This window comes from Triticum aestivum, chromosome 5A, assembly GCF_018294505.1.
Source record: "Triticum aestivum cultivar Chinese Spring chromosome 5A, IWGSC CS RefSeq v2.1, whole genome shotgun sequence".
Classification (NCBI taxonomy): Eukaryota; Viridiplantae; Streptophyta; class Magnoliopsida; order Poales; family Poaceae; genus Triticum; species Triticum aestivum.
Window position 1 is genome coordinate 334460342 of NC_057806.1, and position 15951 is coordinate 334476292.

The 15951-nt window shown below is 45.8% G+C and overlaps 2 protein-coding genes across 2 annotated transcripts; one reads left to right on the plus strand and one right to left on the minus strand.

Annotated features, from left to right (window-relative positions):
• Nucleotides 1-3569: 3569 nt before the first annotated feature.
• On the plus strand, nucleotides 3570-11481 carry LOC123103243 (uncharacterized). Its single transcript, XM_044524768.1, has 11 exons — nucleotides 3570-3770; nucleotides 4024-4203; nucleotides 4274-4530; nucleotides 4621-4688; nucleotides 4833-4975; nucleotides 5127-5230; nucleotides 5824-5994; nucleotides 8598-10201; nucleotides 10291-10402; nucleotides 10788-10868; nucleotides 11139-11481. The coding sequence occupies exons 1-11, from the start codon at nucleotides 3731-3733 to the stop codon at nucleotides 11217-11219; spliced, it is 2841 nt and encodes a 946-aa protein (XP_044380703.1). The 5' UTR covers nucleotides 3570-3730; the 3' UTR covers nucleotides 11220-11481.
• Nucleotides 11482-11653: 172 nt separating this feature from the next.
• LOC123103244 (pentatricopeptide repeat-containing protein At3g09650, chloroplastic) lies at nucleotides 11654-14248 on the minus strand. Its single transcript, XM_044524769.1, has one exon. It carries the CDS (start codon nucleotides 14063-14065, stop codon nucleotides 11861-11863), a length of 2205 nt encoding a protein of 734 aa, XP_044380704.1. The 5' UTR covers nucleotides 14066-14248; the 3' UTR covers nucleotides 11654-11860.
• Nucleotides 14249-15951: the final 1703 nt, after the last annotated feature.

The following is a 15951-nucleotide window of genomic DNA, read 5'->3' on the forward strand; positions in this document are numbered from 1 at the left end:
TTAAAGAAGAGTTGTATATGATGCAACCAGAAGGTTTTGTCAATCCTAAAAGTGCTAACAAAATGTGCAAGCTCCAGAGATCCATCTATGGACTGGTGCAAGCATCTCAGAGTTGGAATATACGCTTTGATAAGTTGATCAAAGCATATAGTTTTATATAGACTTGTGGTGAAGCCTGTATTTATAAGAAAGTGAGTGGGAGCACTGCAACCTTTCTGATAAGTATATGTGAATGACATATTGTTGATCGGAAATGATGTAGAATTTTCTGGAAAGCATAAAGGAGTGTTTGAAAGGAGTTTTTCAAAGAATGACCTCGGTGAAGCTGCTTACATATTGGGCATCAAGATCTATAGAGATAGATCAAGACGCTTGATAAGATTTTTCAATGATTACATACCTTGACAAGTTTTTTGAAGTAGTTCAAAATGGAATAGTCAAAGAAGGAGTTCTTGCCTGTATTGCAAGGTGTAAAGTTGAGTAAGACTCAAAACACGACCACCACAGGAAATAGAAAGAGAATGAAAGTCATTCCCTATGCCTCAGCCATAGGTTCTATAAAGTATGCTATGCTATGTACCAAACCTATTGTGTACCTTGCCATGAGTTTGGCAAGGGGTACGATATTGATCCAGGAGTGGATCACTTGATAGCGGTCAAAATTATCCTTATAAGACTAAGGAGATATTTCTTGGTTATGGAGGTGATAAAGAGTTTGTCGTAAAGAGTTATGCCAATGCAAGCTTTTACACCAATCTGGATGAGACTAAGCTTCTCTCACAAGCAAAACATGATCACACCTTAGTACTTTTTGGGTGTTAATCACATATCGATGTGAACTAGATTATTGATTCTAGTAAAACCCTTTGGGTATTAGTCACATGGCGATGTGAACTAATCACATGGTGATGTGAACTATTGGTGTTGAATCACATGGCGATGTGAACTAGATTATTGACTCTAGTGCAAGTGGGAGACTGGAGGAAATATGCCCTAGAGGCAATAATAAAGTTGTTATTTATATTTCCTTATATCATGATAAATGTTTATTATTCATGCTAGAATTGTATTAACCATAAACTTAGTACATGTGTGAATACATAGACAAAACAGAGTGTCCCTAGTATGCCTCTACTTGACTAGCTCGTTAATCAAAGATGGTTATGTTTCCTGACCATAGACATGTGTTGTCATTTGATGAACGAGATCACATCATTAGAGAATGATGTGATGGACAAGACCCATCCGTTATCTTAGCATAATGATCATTTAGTTTTATTGCTATTGCTTTCATCATGACTTATACATGTTCCTCTAACTATGAGATTATGCAACTCCTGAATACCGGTGGAACACCTTGTGTGCTATCAAACGTCACAATGTAACTGGGTGATTATAAAGATGTTCTACAGATGTCTCCGAAGGTGTTTGTTGGGTTGGCATAGATCGAGATTATGATTTGTCACTTCGTGTATCGGAGAGGTATCTTTGGGCCCTCTCGGTAATGCACATCACTACAAGCCCTGCAAGCAATGTGACTAATGAGTTGGTCACGGAATGATGCATTACGGAACGAGTAAAGAGACTTGCCAGCAACGAGATTGAACTAGGTATGATGATACCGACGATCGAATCTCGGGCAAGTAACATACTGATGACAAAGGGAACAACGTGTGTTGTTATGCGGTTTGATCGATAAAGATCTTCGTAGAATATGTAGGGGCCAATATGAGCATCCAGGTTTCGCTATTGATTATTGACTGGAGATGTGTCTCGGTCATGTCTACATAGTTCTCGAACCCGTAGGGTCCGCACGCTTAACGTTTGATGACGATTTGTATTATGAGTTATGTGCTTTGATGATCGAAGTTTGTTCGGAGTCCCAGATGAGATCACGGACATGACGAGGAGTCTCGAAATGGTCGAGACGTAAAGATCGATATATTGGAAGGCTATATTTGGACATCGGAAAGGTTCTAAGTGGTTCGAGTATTTTTCGGAGTACCAGAGAGCTACGGGAATTCGTCGGGGGAAGTATTGGGCCTTCATGGGCCTTGGTGGAAAGGAGAGAAGGGCCACAAGGGGAGGCCGCGCGCCCCCATGGGCTGGTCCGAATTAGACTAGGGAGGGAGCGACGCCCCCCTCTTTCCTTCTCCCTCTCCTACTCCTTCCCTCTCTCCCCTCTTGGAAAAGGATGGGGACTCCAACTACGATTGGGAATCCTAGTTGGAATCCCCCTATAGGCACGCCCCTCCTAGGCCGGCCTCCTCTCCCCCCTCCTTTATATACGTGGGCAGGGGGGCACCCCAAAGACACAAGTTGATCTTTTAGCCGTGTGCGGTGCCCCCCTCCACAGTTACACACCTCGGTCATATCGTTGTAGTGCTTAGGCGAAGCCCTGCGTCGGTAACTTCATCATCACCGTCACCACGCCGTCGTGCTGACGGAACCCTCCCTCGGCCTCAACTGGATCAAGAGTTCCAGGGACGTCATCAAGCTGAACGTGTGCTGATCGCGGAGGTGCCGTGCGTTCGGTACTTGGATCGGTTGGATCGCGAAGACGTTCGACTATATCAACCGCGTTACTAAACGCTTCGGCTTTCGGTATACGAGATACGAGGGTACGTAGACACACTCTCCCCTCTCGTTGTTATGCATCTTCTAGATAGATCTTGCGTGATCGTAGGTAAATTTTTTGAAATACTGCGTTTCCCGACACAAACTCCATCCATTGGTGTCACAGTCATCAAACCAGTCGACCTTATCACCTAAATAACTCCAAAGAAAAATCCAAAGTACACAGTGTGACGAATCACCTAAATTTCGAACATAGTTTAATCAGATCTTTTGCGAAATAATCAAACATGATCTAGGGAATAAGGCTGAACATTACAACAATCCTAAACATGACCTAAATTACATAGGTTTAGTGCAAGGCATGTGAATCAAACCACATTAATAAATTTCTTCAACTACAATCCTTACACAGCCGACTATCACATAACCTAGACCTAAATCCTTAACCTCTGCACAAATGACATAAAAGAGCGTCTCATAAAAAATTGACCGGCTCTAATTCCTAAATCAGCGGCGATCAAAATTGCTGATCAAACTTTTACTAGATGTGGCCTTGGCCAAATCCCCACCTCGAGTGCACCTAAAACACAAGGGGATCAGATTTACTAACCGTGCCCAGGTGTTTTATCTTCCCATTGACAATGGTGAGCATCAACCGTTTGATGTAGTCTTCAGCTCGCCAAGATCATCACAAGTCACCGGCATTGTTGCCGTCACCGCCATGATGAGAGAGGAGAGGAAAACCAAAGTGTCGGGTGTGATCAATTGAAGACTAAATCAATGTGAGGTCCTTTTCGCAGAAGCATATGTAAACGCCCTCCTTTGTCCATGTCAACGCCAACGTAGCAGATTTTTATCCTGCTTGGATGCATTTGCAATTTTATGGCCTCCTGTTATGGTTTTGCAGGTTCATGTACTAAAGTGTAATTTTTTTGAACTGCTAAATGGTGTTCTTTTTTTTGAACTGCTAAATGGTGCATTTCGCCAAGCCCCCCCTCGAAATTTCAGAGTTCCCGCTGGGCTGCCGATTCGAACCAAACAGGAAACTTCCAGACAAATTCAATTCCCCATCGCCATCTCACATCCCCATTCCCGACGCCGCCGCCTCCGACGACGACTCCGGCGACGGCCGCATTTCCGGGGAGATATACGCATGGACTCTCCGACGCACATCCCCGCCGCCGCCGGATCCGGTGAGGCACCTCTCTCTCTCTCCCTCTGCGCGCGCGCGATTTGATTCAGTTATCCAATGGGGATCTTGGTGGGTGGGGGACCTAGGACCTAGATTTTGCGTCCGCGTGCTTCTCCACCGTTTTTAGCGCAACCAAATTTCCCTCCAGGTTTTACTTGGTCCAAGCTGCTGTTATTGTGCGTCCATCTGTACTGCTTCACGCCATTCAGCGATGAATTCATTGGTAGTAATTCTAGATTTCTGATTTGGCACAGATTCTCCTCCGCTCCCTGAAACTTGTGACAAAGAGAATATCTATCAAGACCGCGGCATTGTCTCCGATTGCCCGATGCTGCACAGGGAGGGGACTGTCTCTACAAAGAGGAAAAAGAAGCCTGGCGGGTTTAACCTCAGGAAGAGCATAGCATGGAACCCTGCTTTCTTCACTGAAGAAGGTTCGGTAGTTTTTTTTGCAGATCTTCATGTCAGACTGGGCTGGAGCTAACGGTTTTGTAAAATTCGCAGGTGTTTTAGATAACATGGAGCTTTCTGTGCTCAGTGGCTCACAAATGAAGGCAAACAGGAGCCCTGGCTCAGGGGTTGGTGGTATCGTTTCCCCATTGTGTAGGTATGGGAGATCCGACAGTTCATCCGTACTGAAGGAAGTCGTGGAGAACTCTCATGGAAAATTGCTTGTGAAGTATCGAAGCGCCGAAAACAAGGGAAGGAAATTGTTTTCTCCTGCAAAAAATTCTGAGCGGCATGAACAGAGAGAACTTCCGGTCAGTTCGCCACTAAGCGCATAGTTCACTTGTGGTAGTGGTGGACACTAATAATCATGCAATAACATTGCTCTTTCTGACCAATTGCAGGGAAAGCAGGATAAGAAGTCAGCACGAAGCATTCAAAATTCAATACCGCGGTCACCAGCAGGATATGCATATCCTTTGTCAAGTTTTAAGATAATTGGACAATCTTAGTTTTTTGTTACCACTTACCATCAGTAGGTTTAACTTATCGCCAATACTGCTGTATGACGTTTTCTTGATACCTATAAATACTGTTAGTCTTAACGTAGTTATACACAGAAGAAGGTGCCCAACTCAAACACTACAGTTCAAATGACAAGAACACCAAAAAAGTCATTTCAACCTTCTATTCCCACGGTCCCTAGAAGTACCTCATCCGCAGCAAATATTTCCAAACCAAGCACAAAGCTACCTCCAGGTATTCTTGTGTATATGTTTTTTTTAAAGAAGCTTAGTCGTGTGAACTCAGCGAATATTTTTACCTAAACCCCAGGCTCCATTTAACTTACATTATTGCATTCTTGTATGTTACTACCAACTGGCTAACTCATCACACTGCTAATTTTCAGTTAAAGCCGAGCACCCAAATAAAATGGAGGCACTCCCGCTTAAATCGAAGATTAAGCCTACACCTTTGACTAAATCCTCTGGATCTACCACAGAGAAAGATGTGGTGAGTGCTTGCACCAGTTACCATTTTAATATGGGAAAATTTCTATGCACGACTGATATTTCAAGCAATGTCAGTTCTATTCCTAAATTTTCGTCACTCCATCAGATTCAAAAAGTCTAAAATGTATGCTACTGTAAGTATTTGAAAATGTGGATGTTTACAGCCTAAAATTTTGAATTGTAAGCACCTCATTCTACATACATATTGCATTTCCTGATTTTAGAATCCATGGCTTTAGATTTACAGATCTTGATTTATCTCAGATATTTACTACCCCCTCTGATCCATATTAATTTTAGTATAAGTACAACTTGAACTAAATCAGAGACAATTAACATGGATCGGAGGGAGTATAAGATTCGTTTAGTCATTTGAGGTGATATTCAGTTGAATATGGCATCTGGCATCCTTTGCAAGAGAAAAATGGCATATAGATTAAAAATTTCAAATATTAATCTTACCCAAGGAGACAAAACTTAGTGCTGACCTGGCTTTTAGAATTTCAAGTGTTACATAATGAAGTTCACATCACCATTTGGAAAATTTGTCTGCAGTCATATTTGCAGTAATGAAGCATACCTATTTTTTTGCAGGCGCCTCTTGTTACAGCCACCCATGAACAAGGGAGTAGTTCTAGAAACTGTTCAAGTTTCTCAACATATTCACAAAATAGTCCCTCCAGTTTTGTTGGTGTACCTGCATCAACTTTTGCTAAGCCATCAGCACTTCGCATGCCTTCACCTTCAGTTGGTTTTTTCTCTCAGGTAGACTGTTACACTCTTCCTTACCTAGTAACATGTGATAGTTTTACATCTACATCTTTTTAAGAATACATATCTTTTTCTTCTGTGATTCAGTTCACTGGTGTTGTTTATAGTTCTCTCCGTTGCATGGTCTTTGAGTCGCTGATTAGTCGCTGTATAGTCGCCGACTAATCGCCAAGTCGTTTTCTAAAAATCAGGGCGATTCGTGACTATACAGCGACTTATGGCGACTATACAGCGACTTGGGTCGACTAATCGCCGAGCCGCTGGGCTGGCGGCGACTTGACTAGTCGCGACTCAAAAACCATGCTCCGTTGTATGCAAATAGTGCGATTATTCTACAGCTGCTTTGAGTAATAAATACTTAAATAAACATGTGATTCTATGTGATGTTCTTATCTGCATACCACCAAGCTTTGCAAAACAGTTCCCTGCAAATGTATGAAAGATAATGGTGCTGATATCCTAATTTTTGTGGAAGGTATTTCCTTTTTTTTCGATAAAGGGTGGATTTTATTGGCTCAAAATGGAGCATCAAGAGGACACAAACACAATGAGCACACACCCGGCCTCTGCATAGTTAGGATGCACACAGCCAACACCGACGCACGCACATAAAAACATGCAGGCAAATAGAAAAGTCATATAAGAGTATAAGACCAAAGCTATGCATAGGTGATGAAAAAAGAAAAGCCCAAAGCGATTGGCAAACTACAACAATGACCATATCCACACCAACCATCTCATGACACCAAAAGGACGACAAGGTTCTTCAACAACAATGACTTCAGAAAAGGAGCGACGCTCAAGCGCTGTCGTCACCGGTTCCAACCACTCAAGGCTAGAATCTAGGTTTTCACCCGAAAGAACCAGTCCGAGCATATCCGAGCAATGCCTTCAACAAGGTAATGGCATAAAAACATTGTCATTGCCTAGGCTTTCACTTGGGAACTCGAGACCGGGTGCTTGAGTATTGTCGCCACCACTTTTCCGCGATCTCAGCAGCTACATGCGATGAGGATCGCCGCCGCTGCACAACCATCCCTCTGCGTCAAGCTGTCGTCCATAGTTTGCTTCTCCCCGCCGAAGTCAACCACCGGATCTAGAGAGAGGAACCCTCATGAAGACCTTTCGGTGGTCACCACAATCCTTAGCTAGTCCGCCGCCGCATGCCGGAGTGGTTGCCATAAGGACCAAAACCGATGAAGGAAAACATAACCGCCAACTAGGCAACTACCACCTCGCCGGAGAGTACCCTGTCTAGGCCCATCTGCCCAGGGGCCGACATGGCCGGATCGGGAGCACCGAAGGCAGATCAACATCGCCCGTGCGGAGCGCAGTCGCCGCTAGATCAGGAGCGCACTGCCGCTAGATCGTCGCCGCGCCTCTCGCCGTCCGGCGGCTGCAGCCCGACCTTTGTCTCAGACCGCTGCCATGGATGAAAGGTGAAGGTATTTCCTTAGCATACATGTAGAATGGTTTAATCATTAGTAGTTATTCTATATGGAGTTTTATATGAAAGTTGCTTGAAACAAGAGATGATCATGCTACAGACGCTACTTATAATTTTTCCATAAAACGAAACTCAAGCAATCGCTTGGTGGTCTTGTTTGTAGAAGAATGACTGAGGCAGGCGGTCTGTGAAATAAAAGTTCTGTCCAACGGGAGTCAAACCCTCGTGGTTGAGTTGGTGCTCACGCACCGCCCGCGAACTGGGTGACGCCCAGTTGTCACTAATAATTTCCGTAGGCAGCACTTAACTACGTAGGGATGCTCAGTACTGATTCTAATGGTGCTGTTTGGTCCAACTGTTAGAATGTGAAAGGCAAGAAACCTATAGTTGTGAATGCTGTTGGAACGAGCCAGCAGTTTAGTTCTGATATATTTCCGTGCCCCAAATGGATCCCATCAACTGAAGGCTGGATGAACATCAATGGGGACAGCTCGTTTGTTGCCACAATGAGAGAAGCCACTGTGTGCTGTTCTCCATGACCACCAAGGGAATGTGATTGAAGCAGCCGGGTGTGTCACGGAGAGATGTCATGATGCCGAGGAAGCTGAAGCTCTGGTGTGCCTGGAGAGAGCTCTACTCGGCACGAGTCGCGCTGTTATGCCCATCACCACTGAAAGCTGCAGCCGAGTTGTCTCGGCTCTGAAGAATGGATGCCAGGACATGTCAAGGCTGGTTGCTATTTATAGTTATATTCGGTGCGAAGTTTCATCTCGTGCCGATTGTAGCTTTGTCCAGATCAGAAGAGGTCAAAACCTTGTAGCCCATGAGATTGCTTCTTATGTGCGTCAGACCAGATTGCTACAGACTGTATTCTCCCTGTTATAGTTTCTGAATAAATACCTCTTTTGCCCTCAAAAATATAAAAATAAACATAATTATATGTCTCTAAGATAGTACACGTTTAGTTTCTCTTCTTTGATTAATTTAGTTTCCAAGTTTTCTTGCCTTTGAACTTCTGAAATCTGTTGGCTTGCCTTTGTCACTTAAATTCTTATTTTTTTGAGATGGCTTTTTTGTGTTTCATTAAAACTTTATTTCTTGAACATCGTCAAAACTTCACTGGTTGACTGTTTTTTTTTTTCCATTTCAGGGAAAGGCTCTTGTGTCACATGATGCTGCTGCTCAAGGAAATACATCATCACTTGTAAAGCCTCCTAGATATAAGCAGCCGGAGTACCTAAAAAGCAGACTCTATCAGGCTTCTGTGCTGAATGGTGATACTGCTCAAGCAAATGGGCAGATCTGCTTTACTAGAAATACTTCATCACTTGTAAAGCCTCCTAAATATAAGCAGTCTGAGGATTTAAAAAGCAGACACAGTCTAACACCGCAGCTGCCAATCAATTGCCCTGCGGCTTCGAAGCCTCTTGTGCATCCTATAACCAATGAGAACACTCTCAACACTTTGGTCTCTTCATTACCTGTTCTAGAGCATGCTAATGTGTGTTCTGGGAAAGATTCCTTGTCAAAAGGTACAATAACATGCTCAGCATGTTCAGGAAATGCAAAAAATCAACCAACGCAGAAGGTTGATTGCTCGTCTGCTGGAAGTGGAGATACTACACCGTCATCGAGTTCAGAAAAAAATGGCGCTTCCAGAAATGGCGCGCTAAATGCATATAGCGTTTCATCACATGTTGAAGAAACAGGCATTATAAACAGAACTGGACCTAATAAGGATCCCCACTCTCTTAGAGCTATTTGCTCCTCAATCACTGAGCATGGCGAGGATTCCTGTTCTCATGAACCCATTGGCTCCTCAATGAACCCTATTGCTGCGATTAGATTGTCATCTTCTTACATTTCTTCTCAAGTGTGCACCCTTAATGATCTCAATTGTCAAAGCAAGTCAGACAGTAGTGCTTGTTTAGCAATTGACTTGAAAAATTCTCTTGCTGGAGAGAAAACGCTCGCAGTTTCTTTGTCAGAAGACAACAGTTGCACTCCAGGTCCTGACTTCTTGCGTGAGTTTGATTCCCAGAATCAACAGAATGCTGAATGTTCCACTCTAAGGAAATCAGTGGAGTCTACAACATCTGCAGATCAGGTGCCACAATTTGGTAATCCACTTGATACAGAACCAGCTTCATCTGACAGCACAACAGATTTGCATGGTTCTTTGTGTAATGAAGCGGAGCCTAATTCAGCAGAAGAACCAAGTACTGATGGTGGAGCGGAGTTTGACTCAGATAGTCCACCAATTGGCAATGAACTTCAGCTGTTAATAGAGTGTGACCATGACCATGATTATAGGAGTACAGAATCCTCCCCTATACAGGTAGCAGCACATATGCCTTGTGCTGATTTTAGTGATTCGAAAGAAGTCTGCAAGACAGAAACACATGATTCATTGGCAGTGGGAAGACGGCCTGCTTTGTTGGACGAACCCAATACTGAAGATGATATGGATCTTGACTCAGATAGTCCACTGGTTGGCAAGGAAGAGGTGATAATAGGGTGTGAGAGTGACCATGATTATAGATGTACAGAATGTTCCCCTATGGAACCAGCAGTACCTGTGCCTTGTATTGATCTTAGCGATTTAGAAGAAGTCACACTTGACTGTAAGACAGAAACACATGATTCTTTGGCAGTGGAAAGACGGTCTGCTTTATTGGAAGAACCAAATGCTGAAGACGATATGGATCTTGACACAAATGAGTTGTCAGCTCTAGAGGATGCATCACCTATAGGGTATGCCTGCACCAAGTATATGAATGCATAAAGTTAACTGGCTTCAATTGCATAGCGCATTGATTGTGTCTTGTTCTTATCTTTTGCAGAAAGAACAAGGCGGCGCACAAATCAGGCGCAAATACCATCCTTAAAGATCATCTAAAACAACTGGTACCATTTTCGGAAGAATGGCTTGCTGCCATGGAGGCTTGTGGGGAGGTCAGTTTACTTGAACACCACTGCATTTCAAACCTGGCATTCATATGAATTTAGTTCAGGTGGTTATCTTAATTCTGTACATGTGATGTTCTATATACAGCTGTAATGTGCCAGATCTCTCCCCACCCTTGAGCGACCAACATAACTCTTTAGTTTTATAGTCCTGCTTCTGTATATTAGTTATGATGAATCCGATGAAGCATCTGCATGCCATATACTCCCTCTGTAAACTAATATAAGAGTGTTTAGATAACTAAATTAGTGATCTAACGCTCTTATATTAGTTTACGGAGGGAGTAACTGGCAGTTACAAGTTTCATCGAATATATCACTATTTTCAGCACGATGTTTTTACCTGATGGGTAAATGAAATACATTTTAACAGGAAGTTCTGGAACAGAAGAGTGGAGCTGTGCAAAATTCTCCTACGGACAAATCTACCCCAGAACCCAGTCCGTGGTCACCGGTACGTAATTGCAAATATGGAACTCATCTTCCCTAAACATGCATCAAGTGTCGCTTTAATATTTCCATACTCCTTAGCTTTAGAGAGTGTACATGCAATGAATCTTTACAGAACTTGCAGTGCTTTGTATAGTTCTTATAAGAAATTCCATTCTTTTCTTTTCTTTTCTTTCTGAGGAGAGAAGCAAATGCACTGGTTAGGATCAGTGGATGCACTTTTCGTTGCATTTCTTGTGACTTTGTTCAAGAGATTTTGCATGTGTCTTTGTAGGTTAAACGCAAAGTTCAAGATGTCGGTCCATTTGACTGTACCAAGTACTCCAAAAGCGTTCGAACATCTGACACGCCTTAACCTGCACTTCACCTTCTCTTGAGGTACCATCAGGGAGCAGACACGCTGTACAAAGTCACGCAGAGCTCAGCTTCGAGTGTTGTCACTCCTGTGATCTACCACTGGATCTTATTTTGTCCAATCCAACAGCCTCGTTGAAGTGCTTTTGTTGTCCAATCCAACAATCTTATTTTGATTAAATTGTACGTATAATCAACACTGTTGACATCACACGCCACAAGCAATGCTTGTGTGGTAAATAAAGAGATAACTTCTTCTGTTTCTTCGGAATCCTCAATAAGCTACTAATTGGTGTTTGGACATTATGTCTGGCAAGGTAAAATTTCTTATGTCTGAAATCTAATAGAGCAAGCAACATTATGAGATGGAAGATTCCTTCATATAGGGTAAAATTTCCTTACTGCCATTATGCAATGATGGTTGATGATATATGATAAAACAGATAAAACAACAGCATTATGTACTGGCATCTAATAGAGCGAGCAACATCATGAGATGAAGATTCATTCATACAGGGTAAAATTTCCATACTGCCATTATGCATTGATAGTTGATGATATGAGGCAACAACAGCATTATGCACCGGCATCTCTTTGCGAGTTTGTAATTGTCAAAACTTTTGCGGGAGGAGTGAGGGATCTCTACTCTAGCTGGTCGTCGTCGTTGTCCTCGTCGCCGCCGCCGACGAGGGGCCCGATCCGCCACTCGCTGCCATAGTAGGAGTTGGGCAGGCCGAGCCAGAACTTGAATGCCTCCGCCGCGCGCTTGCGCTCCCTCCGGCGTTCCTGCCTGGCCTGCGACGCGTGCTTGCTGGTGAACATCCTCGAGTGCATCTCGATGTAGATCTTCTTGTACTTGGTCTTGTTGGGCGCGATGCCGTTCTCCTCCATGCACGCCACGATCTCCAGCGCCTTCTTGAAGAAGGCGCCGCGCACGCACACGTCCGCCAGCGCGTCCAGGAGCTCCTCGTCCGGCTTCAGCGCCGGCTTGCCGCTGCCGCTGCCGGCCTCGCACCGCTCCTTCACCTCGTTCCACAGCAGCAGCGCCTCCCCGGGCTTTCGGGCGACGGCGATCCCCTTGGCCAGGCTGCCGTACGTCGCCACGTCCGGCTGCACGCCGCTCTCCTTCATCCTCTCCACCGTCTGCTTCGCCGTCTCCAGCATCCCTTGCTGGCAGTACCCTTCCACCAGCATGTTCCACGCCGGCCTGTCCACCGTCACCCTCGGGTCCTTCTCCATCTCCTCGAACACCTTGTGCGCCACCTTGGGCTGCCCCGACGCCGCGAACGCCTTCATCAGCGTCGTGTAGCTCACCGTCGACGGCGCCACCCCGCGCGTCCGCATCTCGTTGAACAGGGCCAGCGCGCCGGCGCTGTCGTCCATCAGGACGCACCCGTCGATGAGGGTGTTGTACGTCACCACGTCGGCCTCGATGCCGGCCTCCGTCGTCATCTCCTCCAAGAGCTCCCTTGCCCTGCTCATCTGTAGCTGCTGGCAGTACCCCTTGATGAGCACGTTGTACGTCACCCGGCTCGCCGGGACCCCTGCTCTCGCCATCTCGTCGAGCACGGCGTGCGCGCGCTCCATGTCGCCGGCAGCCGCGAGGGTCGAGACCACCGTCGTGTACGTGACGTGGTCTGGCCGGCTCGCCGGCATCGTCTCCCCCTCCCGCCGCATGGCGCGCGCCATGGTCACCACGTCGTCCACGCGCCCGGCGTTCATGTACCCCTTCATCAGCGTGGTGTACACCCTCGAGTTGGGTGGGTACGTTTTCGACAGCAACGGCGCATCGGTGCCTTCCTCCGGCTTTGGTCCGACGATGTCCTCGAGCACGTCGCTGTGCTCGTCGACGACGATAGCAATGCCCTTCTCGTCGTTTCCTTCCACTGCGACATGCCTCAGCAGGAGGCAGACGTCGCTGCGGCCGTCCCGCATGGCCTGCACTATCCTCTCCGCCGTGGGGATGTCGCCGAAGCCGACGTAGGCGGCGACGAGGGAGTGGAAGGTGGTGGCGCAGGGGGCGAGGCCGGAGGAGAGTATCCGCTCGAGCACGCGCGCGACGAGGTCCCGGCGTCCGGCGCGCGCGCACATCTTGATGGCGACGTTGTAGGTGAGGGCGTCAGGGGCCGCGCCAGGCCAGCTGCGCATCTCGTCGAACAGCTGGCGGAAGCGGCGGCAGTCGCCGGCGTCGGCGCAGGCGCTGAGCGCGGCGTTGAACGCGGCCGTGTCGGGGAGCGCGAAGGACGCCGAGCTGGAGTCCGGAGCGCGGCGGAGGTGGTGGAGAACGGCGTCGAAGAGGCGGAGCGCGTGGGCGGGGCGGAGACGGGAGATGGCGGCTGTGTAGGCGCGGCGGTCGGGGAGAAGGCCACGGCGGAGCATGGAGAGGAGGAGGGAGTAGGCGAGGCGGGCGCTGCCGGAGCGGGCCGCGGCGGAGGCGGCGAGGGAGAGGGAGTTGGCGTCGAGGAGGTTGAGGCCGCCCTGGGCGCGGAGGCGGTGCAGCAGGCCCGCGGCGCGGGAGAAGGTGTGGGAGGATGTGGACCTGTAGGAGAGCTGCGCGAGGAGGCGGGAGGCCGCGGTGGGGGACTCGGGGAGGGAGGGGGAGGCGGCGAAGAGGCGGTAGGCGGCGTCCGTTTCTCCGGCGCGGAGGAGAGCAAGGAGGGCGTCATCGTCTTCGTGGGTAGTAGAGAGCGGTGGGGCGGGAGAAATGGCCGAGTGGAGGGTGTGGTGGTTGCGCCAGGAAGTGGAGGAGGTGGCGGTGGCCGGCGAGAATGGCGGTGGCGCGGGGAAAGGGGCAGTCGGAGGGCGGGGCTGGGGCTGGAGGCGGGGCTTGCCGTGCCCGTGCAGCATGATGGATGCGCCGCTCTGCTCTGCACAGGGGTGGGGAGGAGAAGAGGAGAGGGAGGGGATGACGCTGACGTGTTAAACTGTGAGTGTCTCAGACTCGAATGCAAAATCCTTTCTTCTTTTGTTTCTGCATGTGGAGCCTCTCCCAAATCGTGGACGAACCTGTACCAAGCTAGCTAACTTGGCCTAGTATCATTCACAGCCCAATGACTCACTACGAGCATTTATAGGCTCTTGACGAATCCGGCTCCTCAAACATCAAGGGACGCGACCAGGCGTGTCCAATCATACCTTATATTTGATGCTATGCATTCAAGTACATCATATTTCATTTTCTACATCCATAAAAATCATATAAAAAAATCCTTCATATTTTGGACATCACGTTAGCCTAACTCCGCTTCGTCGTCGGAGATGTCCATGGCGTCGGTGCCGGGCGTCGGGTAGATGCTAGAGCATATCTCTCTAATGGTTTTGATGATTGATGACAATATTATTTGCGGACTAACCATGTGCATTGAGCATTTCAGATACTCTCACATATGTATGAGAACCCGGAATTAACTTTCAGACCCTCCTGTGTATATTTGTTCACTCTGTGCGCTCGGTTTATTCGGTTTATATGGTTCGGTTTATACGGTTTTTTGGTTTGTATGGTATTAATACTTTGATAAATACGGTATGAAATTAAAATACGGTTCGGTTTCGGTATATACCAAATTGTTTCGGCATGGTTTCGGTATATACCATAATAACCAAAGTTGACGCGAATTTGAAAATGATGTAAATAATTTACAAATTTATGACTCAAAACACATATTGTTTTACACAAATAGTACATAACTATATATATAAGTATATACGCATGCATTAATTCATCTGTTGATGGTTATCGACGTGCTTAGCATTTTAAAAAGAGAAAAATGACTATGTTACAAGAAAAAATTACGTGCTTAGTAGTGAATTTGACTCATGTATAAGAAAATGACAACTTGTATGGTTGTTCATCAGAAGAAATATAAAATTATTGTTTACTTCGGTTTATTCGGTTAACTGTTCGGTTTTTCGGTATATACCATAAAAACCATAGTTCAAATCGGTATGAAAAGTTCATACCATACCGAAACCAGAAACCATAAAAACTGTAAATTTGGTTCGGTTCAATTTATTTTCGGTATGGTTTTTCGGTTCGGTTTTCAAATGCACAGAGTGAATATTTGTCAACCCCATGATCATTGTTGACAACACAGCGAAATGGTATCATTGCACAACGCACAAATGTATTACAAGTTTAATAAATCTTGCCACAAGGCATGTGAGTATAGAACCACTAGAGGTCTAAATGAATAACACAAGCATCACACATACGAGTGATCATGATAAGATACTAAACTAGAATATGCTCTTAATAATAAAGAACAACTACTTAATAGCCAAATAGCCAGTAGCAATAATATTACCGACACATGCTTAAACAAGAGATCAAACTATGCACACTAGGCATATGAGAAAGATACAACTCAACTAACATGAAAGGTAACTATCATATGCATGACTATTGCAACAACTATAGAGCACTCATAATACTAACGTATGACAAGTTAAGCATGTATAAGCAACACTAGAATAACTATAAACATGGAGTATAATAAGGCATGAAAGGTTATTAGCATGACATGTCTCGGCTTAAGCATACCACAACTGCAACAACTAGATAAAGTAAATATGACAAGTAGACATGTATGGTCATCACAAGAGATACGAGAGTATGCTACCAATACAATACTACTCATAACTATGACATAATTTAGTTGATATCAACCAACATGACTATCAAGCATGGCAATAGCACACAAGCCTACATACTAGTTATGACATGTAATCACATT

Bases quoted from the DNA above. Each gene is read 5' to 3' on its own strand.
- LOC123103243 (XM_044524768.1), top strand. From the start codon at position 3,731: ATGGACTCTCCGACGCACATCCCCGCCGCCGCCGGATCCG. The intron at 3,771-4,023 runs GTGAGGCACCTC...GATTTGGCACAG, and splicing joins CCCCGCCGCCGCCGGATCCG to ATTCTCCTCCGCTCCCTGAA. The intron at 5,995-8,597 runs GTAGACTGTTAC...TTTCCATTTCAG, and splicing joins CAGTTGGTTTTTTCTCTCAG to GGAAAGGCTCTTGTGTCACA.
- LOC123103244 (XM_044524769.1), bottom strand. From the start codon at position 14,065: ATGCTGCACGGGCACGGCAAGCCCCGCCTCCAGCCCCAGCCCCGCCCT.